At 27.5% G+C, this 23,459-nt stretch overlaps 1 protein-coding gene across 4 annotated transcripts; it reads left to right on the forward strand.

The window, feature by feature from the left end:
• Positions 1 to 619: 619 nt before the first annotated feature.
• On the forward strand, positions 620 to 20,119 carry LOC119670579 (myotubularin-related protein 3). Of its 4 annotated transcripts, XM_038080885.1 has the most exons (16): positions 621 to 1,097; positions 10,176 to 10,297; positions 10,360 to 11,222; positions 11,282 to 11,472; positions 11,532 to 11,727; positions 11,792 to 11,977; positions 12,045 to 12,209; positions 12,288 to 12,414; positions 12,475 to 12,580; positions 12,924 to 13,573; positions 13,657 to 13,883; positions 13,948 to 14,420; positions 14,479 to 14,638; positions 14,920 to 15,027; positions 15,868 to 16,067; positions 19,475 to 20,119. In XM_038080885.1, the coding sequence occupies exons 2-16, from the start codon at positions 10,180 to 10,182 to the stop codon at positions 19,725 to 19,727; spliced, it is 4,023 nt and encodes a 1,340-aa protein (XP_037936813.1). In that variant the 5' UTR covers positions 621 to 1,097; positions 10,176 to 10,179; the 3' UTR covers positions 19,728 to 20,119. The 4 variants fall into 4 exon arrangements, with proteins under 4 accessions (XP_037936810.1, XP_037936813.1, XP_037936812.1 ...); XM_038080882.1 differs by having other exon boundaries at positions 620 to 1,097; positions 12,288 to 12,580; XM_038080884.1 differs by lacking the exon at positions 621 to 1,097 and adding an exon at positions 6,783 to 6,921 and having other exon boundaries at positions 12,288 to 12,580.
• Positions 20,120 to 23,459: the final 3,340 nt, after the last annotated feature.

Genomic DNA, 23,459 nt, shown 5'->3' on the forward strand with positions numbered 1-23,459 from the left:
ATTTTGTAACATTTGTGTTCTCATACTCACACTCTATTAGAAAAAGACAGTTTTAGACAATAAATTGCTAATTAATGCTATTGCACAAGTTTATTAAGTAAAATTAAAAATCAACTAATCAATTTTAATTTTACCATAAAATATTGCACACGTAATTTCGCGCTACTCCGGTTTCCTAGCTGCGTTGATTTTGCAATGCATTCTCCAATAGATTTTCGATAAACATATATTTTGAGTTGTCGAGGTTTAAAGTTGTACGTTTTTTGCAAATTCCGCACACGCCATCTAGCACTATTTAGTATATATAATTTATACATACAATTTACAAACAAGTAACAATAAATATATGTGACTAAGGGATGTTTTATTTTATATATCGTATATAAATTTATATATGGCATGTTATATTTTATATAAATGCATAATAATAACTTCTATATGCATTTTAGTTATATTAAAAGTACTCATTCCATAAAAAAAAAAAACTTTTAAAGGGATTTTTTAACTAACTCCTAAGAAAAGGCAACATTGTTACAATATTATTATTAGCGTTGGCAACCATTTTTCAATATAATTCAGTTCTTTTCATTGTGTCACGGATGTTTCAATCATTCTGATTGCTTTATTAAAAATAATTAAAATTACGAAATTTTTAACATAAATTATTCAATTATATTCACAAGAAAGTTATTTGAGCAGAATAACATAGAAAAGTTTATTAGAAATTATTTGAAAAGATCGAAAAAAAGGAGTTTAAAATTTTTTCGCATTGGAAACAAAGAAAGCTCAACAAAGCGGAGAACAAAAAATTATATGAGAATATAAAAAATAAAACAAGTTTTACTTTTCCACTATATTCGTAACAGAAATACCATAAAAGCGGACAAGAAGTGCATTAAAGTAGAAAATGAAAAAAGTTATAAAAATGAAACAAATTTTTTAAGTAGCTTTCCCCCAAAAAACTAAAGTTAATAAAAGTTAAAAATTAAAAAAAAAACCCTGGTGTTGAATTTAATTTATTGAAAAAAGGTTGTCAATCTACTGTTTTAGTTTTTGTGCGTTTTTGTCGAAACGGTACTGAATAATATAAATAACAGGTAAATAATTTTTTAAGGTGTTAAGCTTAAAATAAAAAAAATAAAATATTGTTGCTCTGCACATATAACCAAATTTCTTTTTATACCGTTTTTATTTATAAACGAAAACAGTAAATTTGTTTAACGCATTAACTATGAACTTTGGACTTACATTGCCGGTTTTCGCATGGAGAAATGCAATTGTTTTATAAATAAATTGTTTTAAATTTTCAGTGGTCTAGTTTAAACTTTGAATAAAAAATTTGTTGAAATTATTTATTTTTAATTGAAGGAAATTTTCCTTATTTTAACTAATTTGTAAGTCTGTGAATTCTCATATATATTAAATTTTTAATACTATTTAACAAAAAATTTTGGAATATAATACTAAATTACAAAAGTAAATTTCTGTTTTTTAAAGGTCATTTTAAAAAATATTTCGTCCGTTATTTTTGGTAAATAATACCGTAATATACATATAAAAAATAATTTTTTTTTCTCTGCATTTTGATAGAATTCGAATATAATTACACTTATTTATCTTGTTAAAGGCAATGAACAATGTCAAAGAAAGATCAAATTGAACAAAAACTTTTATTTAAATTTATTGATATAACTTTTTAGTCATAACAAAACATATATTTTTTGTTCTTTATATTGAAATCTTTGTACATTACGCAAATATCACAAATTTTGCATTGTCATTAAATCTTTCATTGTTGCTTTTTCTCATATGAAGATGTTAATTTTGTTATTGTTATTTGTTTCGTTTCCATATTTTATTTACCTTTTATTTTTTATTGTACATTTTAGTATAGAAAATTAAGGTCTGTACAAACAAGAATATGAACAAAAACGAAGAAAATAAAAACATTTTTCAGCTGTTCGGCTGAAGGCGAAAGAAAAAGTACATTTAGTTTTGCTTTACATTTTCTGTATACAGAAAAAATTTGTTAATATATTTATAAAAATGTACTTATATTTAATATAAGATATTAGATTTAAATTGGTATTAAATTGGTCTTATAAAGAAAACATATAGCTTTTTGTTAGTACTCAAATATTTGAAATGAAATATGCGTCATTTTATTCCATGAAGATGAACTTTATGATCGATAAATTATGACCTCTGTTAAAATCCTGATACCATAGTTGAAATAAATATATATATGTATTCTTTTTTTTTTTACTGTATACTGTTTAAAAAACTGTATAATCTGATGTTTTTTTACTCTTCTAGTATTATTTATAAGAATTTGTTTAAATATATTTTGTTTTATTACTGTACCCTTTTGTACATAACCTTCATCAAAATTGCAAATACTGTACATTTTGTTGTTGCATTTCACTTATCAACACAACCACTTGTAATGTTAAAAGCCTAAATATGAAAATACTGTACGGAGAGTAAGGCATCATTTAGATTCAAATACGGAACCAAATATATTTCTTTATTTTTGTTTATAAATCACCGTTATTTAAACCGTTTTGAATTTATAAAAATAAAAAACAAAAAACTTATGGTCGCTTAAATAATTTTTTCTCTAATTTTTTCTTTTATTAATAAGATTCTCGATTTCAGTTTCTTAAGTCAAATTACCATTTTTTGGCACTCTTAGTGTCTTCCTTCTGTTGTAAGAAGATGAATATGATTAAAATTCCAATTATTCCAATTATAAACTATTATTATTCACTGCTCCAGATTTGTACTGTGGTATTACACAATAATATTACAATGTCAGTATTATGTGATTCACAATATTTGAACCAATGGGCCTAAGAGGATTCTTAGGATCGCCGGTATAACTAAACCTATTATTTTGTCCCCGACTACTATAGAACAAACAATAATTTTCATTCGTGATTAAAATTTTGCTTTCCGAATCTAAGTCACACTATAAATATTGACTAAGGATCGGTATTTCCATTAAAATTCGTGCTGTGAAATATGATGTACTAAGTGAAATAGTTCCATAGCTCGCTAACTTCTTAATTATATGTTTGTTGTATGCATATCATCATAATTATCCAATATAAACTAATAACAATGGGGTAGATTTCTTATTGAAGATCATCATATTAATTAAATATTAACTAATAATAATGGGGCAGATTTTTATAATCGTTTAAGTTTATTCTTGAACTATTTTTTTAAGTATAATATTTTTTATTAGTTGTAATTGTTCATAAAGTATATAACTAATAACTATGGTAGTTTTGTAATTCTTATTCTTAGTTAACTTTAAAATTCATTTTAATGTTAACTCACAAATAAATAAATAAAATAATCAAATATATTTAAGATATATTAATAAATATAATTATTATAGAGTTTTCTATAATTGGAAGCATGGAAGCTAATGTTATATATGATAATTAAAAGTTTCTATTGAAGCTTTCATCTTTAGACATATTAGTTAATAATGTATATTAAAAAGAGTTAAACCATTAAATTATAGCATTTAATTAAATATTGTTATTATTTGTATTTGATGTTTTAATTATATTTCTTTTTAATACTAGTATACACAAGGTATGATGTTCTCTAAGTAGGTCAAGCTTATATCCAACTTGTGTTAGAAAACCAAGCGTAAGGTTTTAGGTTATCATAGTAATATAAATAATAAAATTCTTTAGATTATAATATTAATTATCTGTTTATTTAATAACAATACATTGTATTACATATTATATAGTCATTTATTTCTCATTATAAATCTAAAATTAAATTGGTTTTTTGTTTTTTACAACAATCACAATGCAGCAAAAGTGTGTAAATAAGTTAATGTTAATGTTGATGTTGAAATATTTAAAAATATTACTGATAAGATAATGAAATGCATATACTGAGACTCAATGAAAGTGAAAACTATTATTTTTCCAGAAGACTTTAATTAGAAAATTAAACTTGAATATATTCTTCAATATATTCAATTGAACTAGAAGTTATGGTATTTTCAATTTAAATAATTAATGTAATCTTTCGAAACCACTAATTTGCACTAAGTGCAGTATATTTGGGTAATTAAACTCAAAAAAGAAAATAATAAAAATTTATTTATTAATTTGTGGTATCTGAATAAATTTGTTTATTCAGTGCTATATAAAAATTTTATCAAATATCAATAATAATAAAACAATTACTAATTTGCAGACATTTAATGTAATGTAATGTATAAAAATATTGCATCATCAGTTAAAATGTTATTTATTTTGTCCCTCTGACACCTTTTAACATATTTTTGCATGTGACCTTTACTGCAGTTCTCTGCCCTTCCTAATGCAAGTGCTGATGATGACAGTTATGGTCATAAAATAATAAAAATGACCTAAAAAATTTCTTTGGCTGCATGAGCTGTTTATAAAATGGAAAATTATTCAATTAATTGTTAAATTAAAATAATAAAATTAAAAAACAAAAACTGCATTTTAGCTAGTGAGATGAATTTAATTGAAGGACAAAAAAACAAGTCGATATCCATTAATTTTTTAAACAGTAAAATATATATAAATATGAATTTTAATAAGGGCAATATCCAAGAGAACCAGTTACCACTTATCGACTAATTGACAAAAACTTCAAAATGATGAAGATTTAAAATTTATAATTAAATAAAATGATTTTATTTAGTTTTAAATAGGCCAGACGGAGGGTAATAGCTAATGCTTTAGTATCTTTGTTCCTGTGTCAGAAAAAAGTGAAAAGATAACAAGTTATATCCTCTACAAAACAAAAATAACATTCTGATACATTGGATGTTGTTTTAATATTATTATAGGTTAAGGTGGTAGATAGGTAACCAGAACTTAAGCTCTGTACTGCTGGTGAAAACCGTCTCTTTTTTGTTATCAAAAAATGAATCAGCTACTTACTATAAAGATTATATATCCCATTTTCGATTGATAAATCTAGGGTAGCTTTTTCATTCGAGATTCACTTTTAGTGCAATTTTCTTTTCCATTTGGTAAATCTCGAGCAAAATGTATAACACTCGAGATTAATTTATAATACTAGGTATTTTGCTAGAATAGCAAGTTTATCCTAAATTGACAACTGTTTTATATGTCTTCACAAATAAAGTATAATTTCATTCTATATTCATATGAATTTCTAAAAAATACATCAGGTAGATTACTCTAAAATTGTTTGATCGATCTTGTAGTGTTGGTATTACAGGTTAAGGAGTTAAGGGACTCGTTATATGATATTCTCACTGAGAACTAAAACTATTTATATTAATGAAACTAAGTTTTGGTCGTTTCTATTAACGTAAACTGATTAAGGCCTATATTAGGTAGAGTGTCATGGGCACATTTACATCAAAAACAGATTTGTTCTTGCTTTCAAAGCAAATTAAACAACTAAGAGTTTAATTGTGAAACACAACCATCATTTTCAACATAGTGCTTCACGATGATATTAAGTCGTTTGTGGTAACAGGGAACCGATTCAACAAAACATCACTGACTATTAACTAAGCAGACACCGTAGCGATTTTAAGCAGATCACTGCACTATATGAAAGAAAATTCGTCGACTTATAACACAAAGCTAAGGTTATAAGACTGAACATTATTGAGAACAAAACTAAATACAAGAGGGTTGGAAGAAAAAAGTACAGCCGAATTTTAGAACCCATTCTTCTTCTTTTGAAGAAGTCGAAAGCAGCAAATATCTGGATGTCTTCATTAATAACAATTATGACATTAGAATTTCTATCCACGTTAGAATTGTGGTAGCGAATAGAAGTTATTACGGACACACAAAAATCTTCAAATCTAAAAATGTTACTAGAAGCTTTAAACTACACACTTACAAGGCAATCGTCTGTCCGGTATTATGTTACGGGGCCGAAAATTGTACTTAAATCAAATCAGAGCTTTCAAAATGAAGGTGCTGAATAAGATTTATAGTCCCAACCGCCTGAACCACATAGAACTTCGTCGGCACAGAGGTATTGCAACTTTGTAACGGTGAAGATGCTGTAAAGTTCGTGTCATGAGAATGCCGGATGATAGTCTATAAAAGCGAATACTCCATTTCACGCTGTATTACGACTGCAGCAGAGCTAGGCCACGTATAAGATGGCTCAACAACGTGTCTGTCCAACGGCATTAGAAAACTGAGGAGATCAAGAGAAATTTAGTTGATGCGGCTAAAGCTCACCCCGAGCTAAAACGCTGATGTTGATGATGATGAAGGTCATTTATATAAAAGCTATTTATATGGTAAATTATTTTCATTAGTGGCCTTATGGAGCTAAACTGCCTAAATGAGAGTTTGGTGGAAACATGGTATTAATTAGATTCTTAGTAGTGGACGAATGAATATCGCAGACGAATGGCTCCGGTCTGTGGAATTGCATGGTTGAGTCGGTTTGCGTAAGATTATCTATAATAAATACAAATATTTGAAAAAAAAAATTTTTCTTCCAATGTATAAGGTCTTTTTGTGTATGTTTGTTTCTATTTATGTTTGTATTTATTTAGTCTGTTTTGCTTTGTTTCTTCACAATATGAAAATCAAGAATAATTGTACAATGTTGCGATGAAGCAAGTAAAGTAGTCATTGTCATCTCTGTTGGTTTTGTCGTAATTAGTCGTAGTTTGAAGTCTTCATACGATTTTAGCTGGCGTTTGCTGTTTGCTGTTTGTTGTTCTTCGTATCCACGAACATTAGTAGAACTTGGCGCACGCACAGGTTCACTTCTCATCGCGTACACTGCTAAAACTATTTATTTATTTTTCTTTTCTTTTTTTTTCTGTTGATTTGAATATTTTTTTAATGAGTATTTGTGCGTTTCTGTGAGTGTATTACGACGTGCCAATTAACGGTGTTCCTTGCGGTAGGTCGGCGTGTGGTTTCATAATTTAAATGTTTTTATACACAATCGTTTAATAATTTTCTTGTTAGTTGCGTTGCATTTATAAGTGAAAGTGCTTCGAAAGCAAAAGTGACACAACCAAGCAGTGAATTTTTTATTTTGTTTTATGTTTTTTTGTTTGGTTTTCGCGTTTCATACACTGCTTTTAATATAAATTATCTTATTTATTATATATAAAAATATATGCCGTTTATATCGGTAAATTCAAGATTGTGTATATCTGTATATCAGGCGGCATTTTATTTGCAATCGGCATTTTTACTGCATATGTTTATCAATATTTGTGTATATTTTTTGTGACATTTTCAAGGCTACAAAAGTTATTCCAACGAACCACAATAAAAAGCTACAAAGCAAAAAATTGGTATAAAAATAAAAATTTTATTAAAAAATTATAAATTTTTTCTTCGATGAAATTAAATAAAATTTTTTTCTTCGATGAAATTAAATAAAAAATTGTGTCTTTTTGTACATGTGTGTTTGTGTCATAATTTGTTTGTGTGTAATTTTTGTGTAATTATAAAATTGGCTACAGAAATATGCAAATTTGATTGCTTTTTTTTTTTAGCAAAATCTGCTATTTTTTTTTTAATAATAATTAAATTGCTGTATGTACTCAAAACTTTTGCTCCTTTTTTCAACTAATTTTCATATATATTTTTTTTTTCAATTACATTCCTTTTTTCGTTTTTTTTTCGTTTGGTATCCGTACAAGTCCTTGTTGAACTTAATTGAATTTAATTGATTTTTCATTGATGAAATTTTCATTGGCCATGTGGAAAAGTGAAAGTTGCTGTGTATTTTCTTATTCGTATGCTTTGTTATTATATTGAAGTACTTTTCTACTTTTCACTTTTGTTTATTATTTTTTGCTCCTTCGTTGGCATACGTTTTTATTGTCCTTTTGTTGTGTTGTTGTGACTTTGTTTATGTGATTAAAACATTTTGCTTTTATTCGTGCCGTAATTGTCATTAACAGCTCACTTAACTGCGCTTTATTGCGCAGTTAACTTCTCAACCATTAAGTTAAAGGTTCCTTTGTCCTTCCTCCGGCTTTAATAAGCTAAAAGTCTATATAGGCGTTCGTAGGCTCAATTAATAAATTGTCATCGACCGACCTGTGTTCGCAAGATACGAATCAGTATACGCACACCGGCTTATTATGGTAATTGCAAGTTAATACTCCTGAACAGCACATACAAACATACAAAACTCAAGAAGTATGACAAAGTTAATTTAAAGTATATATTACGCTTTTATTTACTTAAATATAAAGTATCTCCTTATAGTAATGTTATTGTGATTGTTGTTTATCAAAGAAACAGTTGTGCTTTTAAGCCTTTATTTCTTGCTTAAAGTTTTTTAATGTAAATTGTTTTAAAAAATAAATTTTTACTGTGAATAAACAAAGGTTTTATTATACAAAAAGGTAATACTTAAATAATATATATCAAATATTTCAAATAAACCTGTCGCATCTGTGGGGAAGACGATAGGAGTGGATCTCATCTCCTGTGTTGTTGACCAATTCATGCACGGCGGAGACTCACCACTCGCCCTTTCTTGAAAATTTTGATCAATTACAAACTAAATACCATTTTAGGTTTCGCCAAAGGTTTTAGGTGGTTTTTAGCCCTCAGTTTTTTTTCTCTACGTATACAGTAACACAATTGATCCATTAGGGATCGCCGATATAATCTAAACTATATATCAAATATATTAATATATTATTAAATATAATAATATTTATTAATTATCTTGCTAATTAGTGAATACAAAGCATTTAATTTTCTGTTATTAAAATTATTAGTTACGTTCTTATATTATATTATTTAAATTGTATTCTTAAAGTTGATTAAATCTAAAGTTAAATCTAAGCTTAAAGCTATCAGCTCTCTTTTAACGAGAGAGAGAGAGAGACTTGTATATAGTGTACCTATATAACGGTAACAATAACAAATTATATAGTAAAAGAAATTAATAAAACCGGGTTTGAAATGTATTTGTTGTTGTATAATTACCAGTTTCTACTAAAATATGCAATATCATATGTAATATACCATATCAGGACTGTAAGGTGAATGACCCATTGGTTGCTAATTTTGTGTGTTCAAAGAGTCAATACTGGTGGAGAATTATCAGTCTTTCTTTGTAGGTTTTCGTCATTTTTGTAAGCATATAATAGGTGTAGTAAAAAGAAAGATATTATTTTTGTATGAAATTATTTACCATAGTTAGAATGATCGGATTTAGGGTAAATATATGCTGTTTTGTTCGCTAACTTGTTACCATTTTGAAGGTAATTTCATTATGCCTCTCTCATAGAAGTCCTCGTTCCTATTAACAAAATGTTAAGATAGTCGATTTTTACAAGCTTCTCTTGAAGCGAATTTTTACAAGAAAAATCTTTCGACATGAACAGAAACATGGGAACAGATGGTAATCACTTGGTAGCAGGTCTAAACTATAAGGTGAATGTATAAGAACTCTCAAGCCAAGCTCCCGGAACTTTTGGTGGCCTGGCGTTGTTTTGATGGAACACAATTTATTTTTCTATTTTCCAAAGCTGGCCGTTTCTGAGCGATTGCTTCCTTTAGACAATTTAACAATCCAATTGTTGACAGTACAGTTCTGAATTAAGAGTTTTGCAGTAGGAAAGCAACACATAGTAGATGATTCACTGTCAATTCCACCGAACGTACAGGAAAACCTTTCTGACGACTATCAATCTTGGCTTGGTCACCGTTACTGCCAGCTCACCGCGTTACGACCACGACCGTTTCCGTTTGGCGTTATCGTAAGTGATCTTTAGGATAATTTTTCATTACCAGTCAGTAACCGCTTCAGAAATGGATCGATTTTGTTGCGATTTGTAGATGGAAATATGGGTCTATGAGGTCTTTTTGCGTTAACTCATACATCGAGTTTCTTTTTGTATTCAGCCTTATTCAAATGGTTCCAAACATGCAATGGTTGTTTGTGCAATCTTTACATCTTGGGCAATCGAAACAGTGCGACTGTCAGCACTTGACAATTTCGATGATTTTATCAATATTTTCGACAATTAACCTGCCAGTACATGGTGCAACTTTGACCTATATTTAAAAGTTTGTTTTATTATTTTGTTACTATAAATTCAACTTCACATCATATACATAATTTATATAATCTTTAAATAATCTGTTAATTAATTTTTTATTTTTTTGTTTATCTAGATAAATGGAGGGATCCGATGGATCGCCTCCTCAATCACTTTGCATGATTCGAGCTGCTGAACTATTTCCTAAACAACAAATGGAAAAAGAAGATACACAATTGGTTGTCCCATTTCAAGAACGTAGGTATATTAAATAAATTTCATAATACAATGTTAATTTATGTTTGTTTTTTAATTATAAGTTGCTGGAGAATCAGTAAGATATTTGGGTCGCACCGATGATGGTGTACTAGCACTATCGAATTATCGTATATTTTTACTTAAGAATTCAAATAACTCTGAAACTTCTGTACCACTTGGACTAATTGAGTCGGCACAGTGCCGAGATCTATTTCACCTTATCATAAATTGTAAAGATGCAAGCACAGTAAAATGTTCCTTTGAGACGGCAGAACAATGCTCAGAATGGCAACGTCGAATTCAAAATTCTGTTGGAATACCAGAAACATTAGAATCACTGTTTGCATTTCCTTTCTATTCATGGACATATGACAGTATCAATTGTGGTAATTCAGCAAATAATGGCAGTATTGAAAACCCGCCTTCTTCTGTATGTTCAGCTCCTGATTATTCAGAACGTTTGCAAAGATCCGCACAATATGAGGAAGATTTTATGCGTGAAGTAGAGCGGTTAGGATTTGATGTAAATGGTTCTTGGCGCATATCGAATGCAAATGCAGATTTTAAATTATGCCCATCGTACCCACAAAAAATACTTGTTCCCTGTTGCATCTCAGATGATACCCTTAATATAGTGGCAAATTTTCGCGGATCAAGGCGGTTGCCTGCAGTTGTTTGGCGTCATCGGCGATCTGGCGCTGTTATAGCTCGTTGCAGTCAACCTGAAGTTGGTTGGCTTGGCTGGCGCAATGCCAAGGATGAACAACTACTTAAAGCTTTAGCTGATGCATGTGCTTTTGATAGAGGTGAACAGAGTCGCAGACTTTTACAAACAAAATCTGGTAATTGTCCAATTCCTTCCGGTGAAAACTCACCAACCAGTCCAGATGATAGTCACGAGGAGGTGGCGTTTGATGAAGTGAGAGTAAGTGAATCTACTAATAAAATAATGAGCATAACTTAAATTATATTAATTCATTATAGAAAGTTTTAATTGTTGATGCACGTAGTTATACTTCAGCTGTAACGAATCGTGCACGTGGTGGCGGTTGCGAGTGTATCGAATATTATCCTTGTGCAGAGATAGAGTTTATGAATTTAGGTAATATACATGTTATACGTAAAAGTTTTCATGCACTGCGTCAATTATGCGCTTCGCCAGCAGACGTACCAAAGTAAGTTGCACAATTAAAAATATTAATAATAAATTAAAAATATATATATGCATCTTAAGTTGGCTTACTTTACTGGAAAAAACTATGTGGTTACAACATTTATCAGGACTTTTGACAGCATCAATGACAGTTTGTCACGCAATTGAAAAGAAAGGTCGTCCTGTTTTGGTGCACTGTTCAGATGGTTGGGATCGGACTCCACAAATTGTTGCCACTGCACAACTATGTTTAGATCCATTCTATCGCACAGTAGAAGTAAGTGTAGCTGTGTTCATTTCATTAATACAATAATAAAATAAAATCTTAATGTATCATTTAGGGTTTTCGTGTATTAGTTGAACGTGAATGGCTGAGTTTTGGTCATAAATTTGCAGATCGTTGTGGTCATGGACCTGGTTCCGATGAACTCAATGAACGATGTCCTGTATTTTTACAGTGGTTAGATTTAGTACATCAGTTACATAAACAATTTCCATGCAGTTTTGAATTTAGCATGGGTTATTTGGTAAGTATTGTATTAAATGTGAAATTAACTTTCTATTTATTAAAGTTTTTGTTTTTTATTATCGCAGATAAAATTAGCACAACATTCACTCTCATGTTTATTTGGCACATTTTTGTGTAATACATTAAAAGAACGCGTAGAGAACTCCGTTTTTGAACGTACGTTTTCAGTTTGGCCATTTTTGTCTGGATCTATGTATAAAAATCCTTTGTATATGCCTAATAAGGAAAAGGTGAATAAATACAAAAAAATCTTATTAGTCAATTTGCATAGTAGTTATATTTTTTAAATATTTAAAAATTTTTTAAAGGTATTATGGCCAGCTCATAATGTTCGTGATTTATACTTATGGACTGAAGTTTATTGGGGTAGTTTGGGTAACCAAAACTCAATTGATTTTCCATCTTGTAATGTTGATGGGTTAAATGGTTCAATAAGTAGGTTATTTATTTTTGCCATACAAGCATTTATGTTAATACAAGGTTTTTTTTTTGAAGGTCCAATGGCTAAGACGAGATCTTATGGTGATTTAATAAGTGCTGGTATAATTCAAAACGGATTATCTAGAAGATCTAGTGACCCCAATATGACTGTCGATCCAAAGTAAGTTTAAGCTTATTTTTAATTTATACCAAAAATTAGAAATTTAAAATTTATTAAAAGCTATCTATTATTAATCTAAATTATAATTTAATATTTTTATGGTAAAACTGGTAACAGTGACTAAATTATTAAATGTAAAAAATTTTCTGATCATAATGCTGTTTCCGATGCCGTTAATATTCCATCATCAATTGTCTGTAAGATTCGGAGAATTAAATAAATAGATGTTTCTAAAGACATCTGATGATGAATACTTATCAGTAATCGAAATGGCTGCATGGTTATTACAATGTTCACATTATAGCATAAATATTTAACTAATATTTTTTTTTTGTAATTTCAGTTTAATCATTGGGTCAAGTTCGGAAAATGATTCAATTGCGGATATGCAATCCGAGCGTGAAGATTCACCTGATATTATAGCAAATTTTATACATGACACTACGAGAAAACTACAAAACCTAACAACCGAATTAAATAATCCTGATGAAGAAGTTCTGAATATTCGGCAAAAGATTGATAAGTTAAATGTAAGCGAAAGTGAAACAAATGAAAATTATGAAGAAACAATGCAGAAGTTAGTACAACACCAACAGCAAATGTTGCAGCACCAACAAAGCACAGATATTCTATTAAACACTAATAACCAAACACATATAACATTAACAAATGACTCAACATTGTTATCTAGTCCTCAAGTTCTTCATTTAAATACAAAAAATTGTGAACTTGATACGATTTCACATAAGTACAAAGATAATGATATGATATGCGCACCATCGAGTTCCATAGCTGTCTTAACCTCAAAAACAGAATTACAAGACGCACTTGATAGCTGTATTACTGACAAGACTGTATCAACATGTGAAAATATTTGTAATAAAGATAATATCGTCAACACAACAAATATACTCGAAATTGTAACTAATGGAGCGACAAATGAAACGAAACCACTCGTGAATGTAGATTTATTAAGAAGCGTAGATTTAGGAGGTAATTCACTAGGCTTATAAAAGTTTTTTTTTATAAATTTTAACTATTTATTTTATTTTTTATAATTATTTATAAATTTTTAGCAAATTCAAATAGTGATAGTCAAAATGGTGATAATATGTGGCACGGTTCGGTCAATACTAGTACTGATACTCTTGTGCCAATTGAAAACTCACAACAAAATATTACTTGTAAGCAACAGCTGCATTCAAACTCTGAAAGTCATGACATTACAGATGGTAATAATGCATTTTCAGTGAAATCTAGCTTAAATAATTTAGACACAACGGTGGAATTTATTAAAGAGGAAGTAAGTAGTTAAATTTTAGAAACATGCCTCAATAATAAATAATTTTGATTATTTAATTATGTAGCGAAAATCAAATGATAACAACAGCACAAATAGTAAAATTTTACCTAAAGTACACACTCCAACTTGTCGTCCTAATGCCTTGTTAAACTCACTAGGCAAAACCACAAATTTGCCTTCATCTGTTGATATAATCAGCGATAACGCAGACAAGAATGTATTATTATATGATACTAGCTACGGGTGTAAAGGAGCAATAAGTACAGATGGAACTCTTAAATCGGTAACACAAATTCCTGCAACTAATTCCATGGACGAAAGTATACTTATATTACCAGAACATCAAAAACTCGAAATTTCAGTAAGTGGAAAATGTGAGACTATTCCAAGTAATGGCGTTACTGTAGCGACCTCTAACACACCTAATTCATATTATAACACAACTTTTACAACTACCTCCAATCAACAAAGAAGAAGGCGTACGTCTTCATCAAATTCACGACGTGAAGCATTTTTTACAAGACAAATCAATGGGAGGTAAGTTAGTAAGATTAATAAAATATTTTATGATATTTACCTTTTTACCTTTTTATAGCACAAATTCGCGATTTTCATTACCGGGCGTACGTTCACTTCCTATGACCCCGCCAGGTTTACCTGAACGAGCACAAATTGCGCTTTCCTGCCCAGATGGTTTGGCTCATGCTTTAAGCGAACAGAATATAAGACTACAACAGATTGTACATGAGCATAAGGTTTGTTGAACTTAATATAATTTTTAAGGACATCACTGAAAAAAAAAAATCTTGTATATCCAGTAACAATAAAGAATTTAGAATTATTTTATCTAATTTTTAAGTTGAAAAAAACATAATTTTTAAGTTGAATCATTATAATTTTTTTTTCTATTAACATTAATAATAAAATATCAATATCCGCATAGTTTAAAATTTAAAAATAAATATCGGTATCCTTATACGCTTCACCTAGAAACTTGAATATATGTTACAATAATATAATTATATCTAAATTTTAGTTGCGTGAGGACGTTCTCTTACGTGAAATACACGATATGCGAATGGCACTGTTAAAAAAGGTTTGTCCAAATTGCAATAATGCAGCAACCGCAGCAAATGAGGAGCAGGTGAGTTTAAAAATTATATTTAATATATAAATTACTTTAGTTTTATTTATATTAGTAATTTTTAAACATTTTACCTTAAACAATAATAATTCTTGGGAGTATTTTGTTATTAATTTTAATTGTATATTTTATTTTTTTAGATTAGATTTCATATATATTTAAATAATTTTCTTTTCTATTTCTTTTATTTATATTTTCCTTAATTTAAATCAACTTATTTTCCTAATTTTAACAAAACCATCTAAGGCAGATGAAATTATAAATACCAAATGTAGTAGAAATAATTTCTGTAATTGTTCCCTGCCTGTTTTCTGTGCAACATGCAACAAATTAAAACAAACAAATCGTCATTATCATCATCATCGACGACATCGCAGAAGTTGTATTGAGTATAATTCAAATGATGACGACGATTGTGATTTTGATGATGGCATAAGTTCTTCCATATCAGCGGTTAGTTGAGCACGAAAAAAGAAATTATTTTTAATTTTTATATTTATTTGTGTTACCCTTTTTATTTATTATTGTTAAAGTTAATTTTTATATATATTATGCAAAGAAAGTAAGCAATATTCTGAATTATTTTAATTGATTTACTGCTTCAAAATTGAATATATATATGGCTGCTTTCAATATTCAATAATGTCGTATTCTGTACACAATAAAATGTGTCAAAAAGAACTGTGCCGATGATAATGAACTAATGCTTTTCTGTTTTCTTTAAATACTTTTCGATTTGAATTAATCGCATGTATAATATTTTTAGTTATTCTTGTGTTGATAATATGCAATAATTTTATAATGTTGATTGAGTTAAATTTTTTTTCAATTTATTTACAGTGTTCTGCCTTAGATAATGTGGAAAATGCCTCGATATGTTCGTGGGAGGCAGTTGAAGATCGTAGCGGTCCTTCGTCATGCGCCAGTTCCTCAATACAGCCAAATGCTACAAGTGTTCTTTGGGTTCCTGATCATGCAGTGTCTCGTTGCACAAGTTGTCAAACAGAATTTTGGCTTGGTAGACGGAAACATCATTGCCGGTGCGAATAAAAATATTACAAGATTTGCTATATTACTTATAAAATTTTTTCCCAATTCATACCATTTTTTCATTTTTATCATTATTATAATTAATTATTAATTATAACATAATTATTATATAATAGCAGTTAAATAGTTCTGTAATTTAGTACTCAACTTTTGTTTACTTAATGCCTTTATTTAAATTAACTATTCTAAATTAATTGCTTTGCTTGTTGTGTATGTAATTGAGTTTTGTTTAATTGCATTCTATCTATATCTTATCGTGTTTTTGCTTTTTTCATACATATTCATGGAAAATTAAAATTTGTACTAAATATTATTATAGTAAAAGCTCTGTTGTTAAACAGACATCTCTCTTTACCGTGCATTGCTCCTAATTTAAAACTTTCACGAAAAGTACGTACTTTTGAATGGAAGCGTTAAAGCGGTGTACGCTTCAAAGAGCTTTTACTGCATTTTTAATTTTTTCGTTTATATTAGAAAACTTTTTGAAATATATTTAGAAAAAATATTAGCTCTAAAAACAAAGATAAAATTAGTGTATTTAAAATTAAGTAGAGTAATTTGGTTTAGTAAAGTTCAATATAGAATGAGAAGTATATATTATATGTTAATTTTCTAATACTATATGTATATATATATACACATATGCAACTACTATATTAAACTTCATCGCTAAATTTACTGTTAACAATTTATAAAAATCTACTATATACATCCTACATTAATTTAAAAGTAAAATCTTATCCCAGTTAACTTTATTCTATAAAATTTGTATGCCAATTAATTTAATTGGGATTCTCTAAATCCGAGAGCACTCTAAAGTCCATCAAAATGAGACAAGTATGCATAAAAAAAATGATGGTTTTCGCAATTTTCTGCCGAATAATTGTAATTAAACTAATTTTTATTTGCGCTTCAGCACAAACTTTTTGTTGACTTTACGTAAAATACATATTTTATTAATTATTATTTTTTTAATGAGGTTGCTACGAAAAACATCACTTAAATGGTGTTTTTACATGTTAGTTTTTGAGTTTTTAACTGATTTTAATGCCCGAATTACTAGTGCCAATAGGTGCAGATATACGAATATTTAATAAATCCTTAATAAGACATCCAAATACAGATCCAAATGTCCACAAAAATCAGATGATCTGTTCAATAGATATATGATTGTTACTTCATTGTTGCATCCGTTGAATCTTTGAAATTCATCACTCGCTATAGAGATATTTATTTTTTGTGGTTTGAAACTTCTACTATATTTACTACATTTGCACCGAAATATCTTTAACATAAACTGTAAGTTTCCTTTTCTAAGCATTAGATTTAGGCTCTAATACATATTTTCAATGTACGTAGTCCAGTCAAATGATCTATGTATATATGGGTTTGTCCGACTGTAATCCAAATATTTTTTTTGACAACGTGATTAAGTGATATATTCTTTATATGTGTACGTTTTGCATATTTATTTTAATTTTGCTTCCTTATTGCTTAAGTTTTTATTTGAATCCAGTATATTTTAAATATTTGCTTTGTAAATTTTTAAATAAAATTCAAATAATTAAATTTATATATAAAAGTTTAAGATAAAGCTTTTTTAATTAACTAATTGTGTATATTAACTGTTATTGTCCATTAGTTTACAAATTCAGAGGGTACATGGTCAAGTTTCTAGCAAGTATTTCGAATATTGTTCTCTATTTATTCTTAAAATATTAAGAATATTATTAATATTTTTTTATTAATCTGTAATACATAGTTGGTTAAATAAGACTATTTATTTGAAATTATATGTTACCATAGCACACATAACAGCAGTGGTACATATATATTATGTTTAATTCAAAAAATTAAATTCAAAAAAAAAAAAAAAAACCCAACTTAAGGCCTATCTGGAATCAGACTAACATATCTATAATTAGCTTATCTATTCCAACTAGATTGACCTGATCTAAACTGAAAACAATGCTGTGTAGTAGCTTCAGTTAGCAACAAGAAAATTATATTGTATGTATGAGAAAAAGTATTATTTAATAGCTAGCGAAATTCATTGTGTGACTTTGTAGTATTAGATTGCAAAATAGTAATTATCACAGCAAAATTGTTTAGAAATTAAAACTGGAAAAACCTGAGAGTTACAGCATCGATTGCTATATATATATATTCATTTATCATATCTTTACGTGCTACAAAGCACGTAAAAAGCATCTTTTATTTATATTAGTGTTTAACCTACTCTTAGATTTTGTAAGTTAAATTTAATTATTAAATAGTCACTTATTTTTAGATTATTTAAGAATGCATCAATAAATAGTTAAGTGTTAGTATATATAAGAGATAAAGAGATTAGTAGTTACCTAACTATTACTAATGAATAAATTCGTGTATTTATTTTGAAAAAAACTCATATACAGCTCGCTTCAAAGCATATTTACAAGAAAAAGAATGAAAATTCTTTAGAAGGGTTTGAATACCTTATTATCTTATAATACACAAATTAAAAAAAATTAACATTTTAAGAATGAAGTTTTCTAAAAAAAACCAATTTTGAATTATCAAGATACTTCAGCACCCATTTAATAAGTATAGAGATTATTTGGTTAATATATTAAAGGATATTTAAAGGACTGTCTATCTATTAATGTATCTATCCAATTAAATATATATGTGCACATAAATAATATACTACACGAAGAGTGGCAGGAAACGAAATATATGTATCCATCTATTTATTTTCTATCTACCTATAATCATCTATCTGTAAAATAATTATATTAGCTGAGATTAACGGTTTTTGATATATATTTGTTTTTTTGTGTAGGGACTTTTAAAAATTCTGTTTCTCAGCAAATATTGAAAATGCAGCTCCGTCTTCCCATACGTGTTTTTTATTTTAATTTCTTGGACCATCGTATATATTAAATATAGTTTTGATTTCGAAAAAAATGAAAAACTAATTTCAGTAGTGAATATATTTTTAAGGGAAATAACAAATTTAAATAGTTAGATTAATAGTTAATAGTTAAATTAGATTGAGATAGATAGATGTACAAAAAATACTATTTTTAAACATTCTCATAATATAATATTATCATATTATTAACATCGTAAGTTCCATTATATTATTTATGTTATATTCGAAATGTTAATTTAATTGCGAAAATCAAAATTTTTTTAGATTTAATAATGGAACTAAACATACTTGTTTTCAAAATTTGTAAATAATGTACCTTTTAATATCGTAATTAATGATAATATATCTTTAAAATATAGAATTTATAAAATTATTTAAAATATAATAATATTCAATCAAAAAAGAAAAACATAAAAAAAATCTATAATTATGTGCCCACACAATTTATTTGATAAAAGATTTTCACTATATTACTATTAGGTCCTGTGGTCAAATATTCTGCGCTGATTGTTCGGAATTTTGGGCACCCTTACCTGATGAAAAACTTTTCAGTCCTGTCCGTTTGTGTGGTCCTTGCTACCATTCAGTTACAACACGCATGCAACAAGTTAACCAGTATAATAACGCAGCACTACTTCAATTGGAACAGAGTACTGCAAAGGCAGCTGGAAACGGAATGGGAGTTTCGATGGCAGCGACGCCTTCACCACCCTCAGCAACTTCAAAAGCCTGAAATAGTTTTTAGACTGGAAAGTAAATATTTACTACAAGTTAACAATTTATAAAACGATAGGAAAAAAATATTGTAAACAAAAAAGTGAAAAATTAATGTTTGATGAAATATAATTATGAATATTATTAATGTTGTTGCTGCTGCCATAAAGTATGTAGTGGTTAAAATGAGTGTAGAACGTGAACGAAAATGTGAAAGCTATATTAATTGATGTTATCCTGAAACGAGGAGTTAAGGAGTTGAGATGTACCATAGAGAAGATAAAAAACAAAGAACCTTAGTAACTGTGTCTTGACCTGACTTAACAAAAACTTTCATAGTCTAGAGAATTTCTATATTCAGCAATTATAATTGTAAACAAAAATTTTAATTAAATTTGTGATAATTATTTATGTGTGACTCTATTATTGCTTATTTATTTTGTCCTTAGTTCTTGTTTAAGTTGCACGCAAATTTGTTTTTCTTTTAATCTAAATACCAAATTTTCATTTGCTTATGTAGTAGTATAAATTGACAAAATAAATTTTATTTATAAGTTATATTTTGTGTTTTTGTTTTATTTTTTTGCTGTTAGGAACTTTTTAAGTACTAAATAATATATTATAATTTTTTTAATTATCTGATACACATACCTATTTTTTTGCAATTTTTTTACGCGAATTAAAATTTATAGTTTATCTGAATTATTATTATCTGCGAATATTATTCTATTACAAAAGAGTAATAACTAATGTAGCTGGTATAAAAAAATTGATCACGATGACTGAGTAACATAATAACAGTGCATATATAGTAGTATTTCATTTTTTAATTTTTTTGTTGCGGCTTCACACTTTTACTACAATTTTAGGTTACCTAACCAAAAGCCTCACAAAAGAGTCTTTTAGGAGCTTAAAACAGTTCTATTTAGGAGCCAAATAAGAATAGTTCTATTTAAGAACCTCTTAAAACAATCCGTAATTACCGTTATTTCTTAAGAAATAGGCATGCAGTCAGGAGCATTCTTAAAATGGTCTTGCACGAATGAGCTTTAGGATAAAGGTACCTTTGTGTTCTAAGAAGTGTTAAAAAATGATTTTAGGAGTGTTTTATAATAATTTATTTTAAATTTTTATTTTAATTATATTAAACAATCTTAAAAAATTTTTAACTTTGAAAAAATAATTTTATTTTATTTATTTATTAATATTTATTACTTAACATATAAATATTAATTGTTTATTTAAAATTAAAAGAAATCACAACGAAGTTTTTGCACTGCTGGACTTTAAGAGTTTTGTCCAGATAAGGCGAGTAAATAATATATTATCATTTTTTTGTACCCCAAATACAACACTTAATAAAATGTTTACTTTACCGACTTTCAATAATCTTGTAAATGAAGTCTGAAAAATAATTTGTGTTTCATGTGTATGAACTATTACATGTATCATATCCATACAATATCATGTGATATGAACAGTCCAACTTTAAGCTCCTAGAAGACTCCCGAAAAGAACTGTATTTAAGCTCTTTATTAAGTCCGCTTTGAATTCGTTTAAATTTTTTTTACCAGGTCGTTACTCGAGATCTCACACCATCACTTTGTCATTCAATTAAAGCGGTAGTATCCTAAACTAAAATTTTATAAATCATTACTATTAGGAAATTGATATATTAATAAAAAAATAATTGAACAAAATCTAAAATTTCAGTGTATTAAGACGTTAAACTCAACTTTATGTAGAGACAGGGACGGTTAGTTTGAACCTGTGTAAAAATTTCAATGGTATCTATGAGAAACTGTTTTTCTTTTTTGATTTCTCAAAAATTATTAACGGGTGGTGTAGGGCATTATTGCAACTATTCATTGAGCTTTTTTTAGCTCATAAAAACTGATTCTTATATAAAAATATAAAATATAAAGTTTTTCAAAATTAGATGAGGTAATCGCATATAGTCTTTTGAGAACAAAAGAATATAAAGTGTTTTAACAGTGGTTCTTAAACTAGAAAAAACAAACTGATGGCATTAGTGCATAATACCAAAGAGGGTCTACTTTGTGAGGCATAGAATGAACATTAAAACAAAAAATTAATATATTATTGAATCTTAGTTGACTGATATGAATAAATGTTTTAATATACTTAATTTCAAATATGCATTTTGATTGTCCCCACCTAATTCGTCGTACCAAAATACATGTTGTTATTTTCGAAATTTGTTGTTGACCAAATTTAAGATAATATAGATGAATTTTAGATCATTTGAACAAAGCCTGATAGAACACACAGTATAATCAATTTATTTTAGTTATTCAAAATTTTGGGGTGAATCCATAGAATATTGTTTCTTATATGTTTTTTTTCTGTAGAACTTCTACCTTAGTAAGAAATAAGAAATATTAGTTGACATGAAAATATGGAGATAATAGTTCTATAGTTTGACTACTAATATTTTTTATAAATTGAGTTAAAAATACTCTGTTGTGATGGTTTAGGTAATTATTAAAGAGCTGTATCGTTTGCTATTTTATTTATTTTTCAAGCTTTCAGTTGAGTGGTAGAACAAATATATATAACCCGATGAAGGAAAGATAATTTTGAGGAATATAGAAGTGTTTAGATTTACATAGAAATATAATGTTAAATTTTAAGGAGCGCTTATTATGAATTTGAATAAATTATAATTACAATATATATATGAGTATTGCTTTATAAATTAATTTATTATTTATTTTTATTATTATTCATTTAGCATGAAAACTAAATTGATGGACTTGAATGATATATTGGCAATAAAATAGAGCCTAACATCAAGGACACGCAAACAGCTATTTATGCTTAATGCATTTAAATAATTTATAAAAATTTTAATATTTTTATTTATTATCATGAGTTGATTAGTTGAATAAAAAGATTATATATGTATTATATATTAAGGCGCACACTATTACACTCACACATAAAACCCTTTAAAATATCCTTTAGATGTATATTTTATTAAAATTTGATATATGTGAAGTTTTAGGAAATCTATTTAGGAAAGTTTATTTATTTTTGGATTATAATAAAAATATACGCAGCAATATATTTATGTATTTGTTGTTAAGTTTTGAACTTAAATATTAAAAAAATAAGATCATATAAGAAAATATTTATATATGTGTTACATATTACAAACGATGATTAACATATGTGCATGTATAAAATACAAATAGAGAAACTTATATACATACATATATATAAAATATTTAAGTGTATCGATTGATTAATTATATATTAATGAAAATGCAAAATTTTATTAATATGCTGCGCTTAAAAAATTATAAAATATAAATCATTGCAAAAAAAAAATTAGCAAAAATTTGCAAAATTATTGAAAAGTATTTCAAATTGTACGGCCAAGAGATATGTAAGAAAATATTTATTTTAAAATTAAAAAAAAAAAAGAATAATAGATTGTATAAATGGTAATGGTTGAAAGTGATGGAAAAACACGATAGCAACAAAAAGAAAAATAATTTATATTAATTAAATAATATATATTTATTTATGTATATGTATAACCATATATATATATATAATAATAATAATAATAGCAGAGAGATAAATACTGAAATCGTAATAATATATTAATTGATATATACGTGTATACTATAATATAATAAAAACATAATAAATATATTATAAACTTAAATTTTTTATTAATTCATTTAAAAAAAAAACAATCCAATATTATTTTAAAAAGTAC

The sequence above is a fragment of the Teleopsis dalmanni genome, chromosome 1 (genome assembly GCF_002237135.1).
Source record: "Teleopsis dalmanni isolate 2A chromosome 1, ASM223713v2, whole genome shotgun sequence".
Classification (NCBI taxonomy): Eukaryota; Metazoa; Arthropoda; class Insecta; order Diptera; family Diopsidae; genus Teleopsis; species Teleopsis dalmanni.